This window comes from Grammomys surdaster, unplaced genomic scaffold (genome assembly GCF_004785775.1).
Source record: "Grammomys surdaster isolate TR1022 unplaced genomic scaffold, NIH_TR_1.0 125984, whole genome shotgun sequence".
In the NCBI taxonomy this organism is placed as follows: Eukaryota; Metazoa; Chordata; class Mammalia; order Rodentia; family Muridae; genus Grammomys; species Grammomys surdaster.
The window spans coordinates 3,669,637-3,676,392 of NW_021620800.1; the positions used below are offsets into that span (position 1 = coordinate 3,669,637).

The 6,756-nt window shown below is 49.5% G+C and overlaps 1 protein-coding gene across 2 annotated transcripts in view; it reads left to right on the forward strand.

The window, feature by feature from the left end:
• Positions 1-6,756, forward strand: part of Chst8 (carbohydrate sulfotransferase 8) — a 140,393-nt gene that overhangs the window by 117,296 nt on the left and 16,341 nt on the right. Inside the window, exon 1 of one of the 2 annotated variants that reach the window (XM_028754181.1) lies at positions 1,043-1,139. The exons of the other annotated variant lie outside the window; for it this stretch is intronic. Within the exon in view, the coding sequence (XP_028610014.1) occupies positions 1,133-1,139 (7 nt within the window). The 5' untranslated portion in view covers positions 1,043-1,132. Of the gene's footprint in view, positions 1-1,042; positions 1,140-6,756 lie in introns of those variants that run through there. 2 annotated transcript variants of the gene reach the window in all.

Sequence of the window (6,756 nt, forward strand, 5' to 3'; positions counted from 1 at the left end):
GGGGCTCTACCACTGAGCCACGCCCCCAGCCCCTCACTGGGGGATTCTAGGCAGGGGCTCTACCACTGAGCCACGCCCCCAGCCCCTCACTGGGGGATTCTAGACAGGGGCTCTACCACTGAGCCACGCCCCCAGCCCCTCACTGGGGGATTCTAGGGAGGAACTCTACCACTGGGCAACACCCCCAACCCCCAACCCCTCACTGAGGGATTCTAGGCACTGTTCTACCTCTGAGTCACACCCCCAGTCCCTCATTGGGGGATTCTAGACAGGGGTTCTAGTAAGCCATATTCCCCAGCCTCTTACTGGTGGAATCTAGCCTGGGGCTCTACAACTAAGTCCAGTTGAGAATTTCTTCACAGGCTACCACCAGAGAGGTAGTTGGTAGGCAACTCGCTGTCCAAGTTACCATCTGCCCCACAGTCTTCAACTTTTGGATACATTTTTTTGTACACACCAGCGTATCTCAGCGGTGTGTAAGCCTCATTCACCAGCAGTACATTCTAACAGCTGCGTTACTGTCTCTTCTTAACCCACCCGTTCTGGAGCCTTCCGTGCCGACTGGCTAATGGTAAATCACTCCGCCTACCTTTCATCTTAGCATAGGCACTCTCAGACTCCCGAGAGAGGAGCTTGAGGATATCCAAAGGATGTACTGGGTGGCAGAGTAGGAAGGTGGAGGTGGGAATGACCTTGACGCACACTCCTGTAGGGTAGGCAAGGCAGCAGGAATTTGAGGAGGCCCGAATCCAGAATCTGGCTGATTTAGGAGTTCTAGAGCTGACACGGCCCCTCAGCTGTGATCCTGGCTGATGGAAAGGGAGCCCGCAAACCCCGCTTGAACCGGCTGTGGGATGCAGGCAGTCCTAGGAAGGGAGTGGAGACCTTGGGAGAGGAGACTTTCCACGGCTCGGAGTTGTTTTTTTTAGGGAGACTCAGCCTTGAGCAGCCTGGCTGGGCTGCCAACCGTCTTGTCTGGTCTCTGCCTCTCTACAGTTCATTTCTGGCTCCAGTGGTCCCTCTCCAGGCTCTCCATCCACGGAGGACAAGAACTGCCCAGTGCTTACTTTTCCGGAAAGCAAACCCCCGCAGATGGCGATGTTTCTGCATTGCCTGGCGAAGATCACTGAGAATGAATGGTAACCGACATTGTTGGAAACACTTCCTTTTTCAGATTTCATGAAAGGCGTTAGGTTCTGAGATGCAAGTAAGGATTCCAAAAAAAAAAAAAAAAAAACCAAAATAGCATTAAAATAAATAAATAAATAAATAAGAACAACCTGGCGCTTTAGCATTCTGAAATATGTTCACATCGTTTTCTGTCAAGTTAATTAAGATATAAAATGTAAACAAGAAAACATTCATTGTGGATGAGATTTGACGGACAGGCACAGTCATCCTAATACGGGCGCATGGAATTTCCGTCAGTCCAGAATACCATTCCATGTCCTGGCTCACTCAGATCCCCACCTCACCCCCCAGGGTAGCCACTGATCTGATCCCACCACCAGAAGTTAGTTTGTCCTGTTTTAGAATTTTATGTCAGTGACGGGTTCTCTTTTTGTGTGTGTGTTGGGCTTTGCTTCTTCGCCAGTGAGAGCATCGGCACTAGCTGGCATCTAGGCGGCCGGTTTACTTTTACAGGTAAGGCGTTCTTACCTGTGTGGATGTGCTATCACTCATGCATCCACTCAGCTGCTGGACTTCTTTCAGCTTGGCAGCACCATGTTTGGGGACACAGGCGGTGTGGTCCTGGTGAGGTTCAGGTGGGAGACATAGGCGGGCTCCATGAGCCAGGACTGTAAACTTCAGTGACTCCAGCATCACAAAGCAAAAGACCCTGAGAAAACAATCCCACCAAATGACTGGCGCACTGCTCCAAGCGTTTTCTTTGGCTGCATCCACTGAACTATGTCCGCTACGTTCTTTCTCCATTTTTAATTCAGGGTCCTAACCACTGAGAGGCAGGTCTGCACAGCCATCTATTTGGGCACATGCATGTCAAAGGGACTATATATCATGACATCAGACATTTGGAGAAAATTGCTTTTCCACCCTGAATGCCAAGTCATAAATAATTTCAGGGTAGGAAGAGTTCTGGTAAGCATGTGTTTGACACCGAGGAATGGTCTGTAAATACTGCAAGCCATCGAATAAAAAATGAGGGGGTGGGCAGATTTGTGGGGTCACTTCCAATCTGGACCTGGCTGTAACTTATTCTACTAAAAGCTTCCTCCAGATGGGCTTTAACAGGGGGCGTGCCCATCCCCCACCGCTAGGACTGCAGCTAGACTCTGAGGGGTTCACAGCTATGTCCTTAATCACAGATTTGACCCCCTTGGATAGCAACCTCCTCTTTTGGAAGGTGACACTTCCTCCTAGAAATGGACGACACTATTCACATGCTGGTAAGCTCTTTCTGTGGGGCGGGGATGGGAGAAGAAATTAAGGCTGTTGTTTCCAGCGTTTGCCTATTTCTGTGGTGTATTTCTACTGATTCCAATTCTTTTTTTTAAAAAAAGATTTATCTTTATGTATATGAGTACACTGTTGCTGTTTTCAGTCACACCAGAAGAGGGCATCAGACCCCGTTACAGATGGTTGTGAGACCACCATGTGGTTGCTGGGAATTGAACTCAGGACCTCTGGAAGAACAGTCAGTGCTCTTAACCACTGACCCATCTCTCCAGCCCTTGATTCCAATTCTAAGGTTCCCATGTAAGAAATGGTAGGCTGATTAGAAGTATAGTATGGAAAACATAAGCTCAGAAAGAAAGCAAGAAACGGGAGCTGGGAGTGTAGCTCAGCTGGCGGACTGCTTGCCTAGCATACACAGAACTCTAAGTTCAATCCCCAGCACCCCACAAACCTGGCATGCTGTTGCTCCCTGTAATCCAAGCACCCAGGCAGGTAGAAACAGGAGGATCAAGTCTAAGGCCATCCTCAGCTACACAGGGAGTTTGAAAGCAGCAGCCTGGTCTATATTAGACCTGTCTCATATAGGGAAATATAAGGGATGTGGTACTCCTGGCAGGTATAGGAGAGGTATCTGTCCTAGAGGACACAGAAGGAACTTTAGCTGCATCAGTAGATTTTAGCATCTTCTACTAGATGGTGGATCCCTGGGTGTTTGCATTTCTGTGGTTCTCTCTTCATTTGACATGCTGAGCATAGAACCCAGGCCTCATGCATGCTAGACCAGTGCTCAACCACTGAGCTACATCCCCACCCCGGCTGTTATTCTTCATAGTGTCAATATTACATATTACATGTTTTTTCTTGCATAAATGAAATATTTCTTGCTGAAAACCCTTCTGAGGGAGTCTTGGGAGCTTTGAAGTTGCTTTCGCAGTGCACTCGGGCAGAGTTTTGCTGCAGGCTGTGGAAGTATCCCTTTTCCTCCTGTGTGCCGTTGTCTCGCAACAGACTGTTGCAGAAAATGGAACCAAAGGGGAAAAAAAAAAAAGGAAAAGCCCTTTAACCTGTAGACAAGAGACAAAGTCTCTGTAAATAAAGATGGGGCACTGAGAGGGCCAGTCCAGGAAGATGGAGTGGTTGGGAGGCAGAGATGCTCAAGGGTGAGCCAGAGGCTTGGGCCTGAGGGGGCCCTGAGAAAGCAGGAACTCTCTTCAACAAGGAAGGATCCAGAAACATGAAAGAGTTGAGAAGTAGGAAGATGGGATCCTGGGAATCACTGAGGGTGTGACTAAGGGAAAACCTCTAGGAATGGAGTAATGTGTTCTTGGGTGTGGCCTACCTCTAGCCCTGATAGTTCATAGCTGAGTTCAGTTCCTTTCGGGCTCAAAATTCCCTTTCCCAGCAAGAGTGTGCACGGAGACAGACTTTTCTGCTCTTCCCTCATCTGGTCAAACCCTTCCTCGGGACCACAAGACCCAAGGAGGAGCCAGGCACACAAGTGAGCCCCTCCCTGTGTCCCTGGCACCCAGCTCTGCACTTCCATCCCCAGGCTGCAGGCCAGGCCACCCTAAAGGATACCAAGAGATAGTCCCATCCCCACACCTACCAGCAGCCAGGCCTCATCACCATCAGGGGCCCAGGCTTCAGTGTCTCTCTAAACAGGACCAAAGTTGGCAGAAGTCAAAATGTTCCATAACTGTGATCACCAAAGCCTCAGGGTTCTTCCAGGAGACCCTGAATCAAGACAGGGGAGAGGCACTGGAGGGCACTGTCTAGAGCACAGGGATGTTAGATGCCCATTAGGGAGAGCCCCTCCTTTAGGGGGGCACCTGTGTCTCTCATACAACCCCTGCTGGCTCCGCCAGCCAGGTGGGGAGTGCCTGAGGATTTCATCATGAGCTCAGATTACTATCAAGTCCAAGGGGGCTGGCTATACTGAAGCCATGAGGTCTCTTTTAATAAGGAATCTCATTTCCTTTTGCGTTTTTTTTTTTTATAATGTATGTGTTACTGAAAATGGAGCAAAATAGAAGACAAAATGGCAAGTCACTAACTTAAGCCAGCAAGCCTTCCCAGCAGATGTTAGGGGCGGTGCTGGGGCAAGGTGCCTGAGGTCCTCCTGCCCACCCACCACATCCTCACCACATCCAGATGCTCAGCTGCCATAGCTGATCCCATCTGCTCCCGCCCCGGTGCAGCTCTGCCCCTCCGTGTTGAGGAAGCATGGAGCCTCCCTCCTGCTGTTCAATAACTGATGACCATTTTTCTCCAATTAAACTGAAATTGAAGGATCCTCAGACTTAAGACGCCCAAGTAAAATAATTAGTGCTTAAAATGTTAATTGTGCAGATGTGCATTTGCCTGCGGAAGCAATCCGCAAGCCAGCAGGCAGGTGGGTAGTCCTCCACGCCCTGCCCCCTGCCTAGCAACCTGGTCTTCCCCAGGGATCCCAATGTGGGCTGTCCAAGACAAGACGTTAAGCTCATTCTGACAGTGTGACTTGAGGGTTCTGTTGAGAGACCTACAGTGGCCTTCTCCTGTTCTCCAACTCCCATTTGACCCTCCCTGTGGCCAACCCACTCTTCCTTCCCTGGATGCCCACAGACAGTGGTGGCTAATGACTAAAACCCAAGACACCAAGACACACGTGGTCTGGACCTCAGCTCTGCAGCCCACCAGGCCAGCAATGAGAACAACAATAAGGCACACAGGCCTTGCGAATGGGGACTGTAAAGCCAAAGACCAACAAAAGCTAGTAAACACCATATCTTTCCCTACCCCGTGTCCCAAAAGAGTAACTACAGAATTGGTGTTTCCCTCCCTATAGGCTGAGGAGGGTGAGTGGAGACAGGAGCATTACTGTAGGCAGTGAAGGGTACTCACCTGACCGTGCTGTGCCTGCTCACCCAGTCTCCTCCTAGCCCAGAATAAAGAACTTTGCAGAGGCCGCCTAAGCCCCAGGAGGAAGGGATGTGGGGGCCATCCATGCTACCCACAGTCCCTCCAACATGCCCACTGCTGGCTGGGTGAAAAAGAACTCACCTCCGTGGGGACTTGGCATGTGCATTGCTTTGCCTACAAAATACCCTCGGCTTTCATCTTCTACAGAGACAACAGGCCTAAGAGGAGTTAGTGTTTATTTAATGCTGTGCATCCTAAGGAAATCTACTTAGGTGTTCTGTGTTCTCTGATCCACCACCTAATAAGATTCCTTTATCTCTTGTTGTCATGGGAAGTACATATTAGCTGATTAATATTAATGTGATGGCTGATTAATATTAATATTATCTGAGGCGATTCATACTTCACAAGGCACCGATGTTGATGAGTGCCGCTGAGCCCAGACAGCTGTCGAGCTGGATGGTTCCCCAGGGAGAGGACAGAAGCCAAGAATGACCCTTTCCTTCACTGTTGTTCGTTATGGACACCCTGTCATTAGCTGCGTCTGTCAGGCCCGGCAAGGAAGTGTGTTTGGACTCTGATTGTGGCAATTAAAATCCTTGCCGTCCAAGACAGCGCATTTTATCATTTAAATAGCATTTTACATTCTCCTAACATATTTCGCCAGCAACATTGTTAAATTCGGTGATAAAAGGTTATTTTTGCTTTTGAAGTTGAAATACGTTACCATTATCCCTTATCTGCCTGGAATTAGGAAGGTTTCCCGAACTTGATGTTCCGAAGGTTTCATTATCAAAATTTGCCAGACTTTATAAAGCAAACAGCCCTTCTCCTTTTTCTACCTGTTTTAATCAAAGATGGATGGAAGCGTTGTATTCTGACATTGGGGGTTGTTTGCAGAGGGAAAAAAAAGGAGAGAAAGTCTTTCCTAGCAGCGAGGGTTCTATATTGAGAGCTCACACAGGTCAGTGGGGGGATGGGACTCATGCTCTCCTTCAGTAGGTGCCACTTGCTCTCAAGGTCCCACATGCTTGCCCTGAGCATCCTGGAGACCAGAAAGGTCAGGGCCCCCAAGCTTCCTATATTTAATTATATGGGACACCAGAGCCAGAGGCAGTACCGTCAGCCAGTAAAATGAGACCAATGCCTGCCTGTGGCCGTACAGTTAGCCCCCCATGCTGGCGCTTGCTGTCTGGCCTTCTGCTACCCACCCTTGCTGGGAACCCATTTTAAACCCTTTTCTTAAAACTCTGACCGCCACCCACCGTCCATCCCCATGCCTCACCACCGCCATCAGCATACCATCCATATACATCCCGCCTCCACACGCATGCACCATCTGCACGCATGCACCATGCACATGAACCATGCACACGCACGCGCGCACGCGCACACACACACACACACACACACACACACACACACACACACACACAC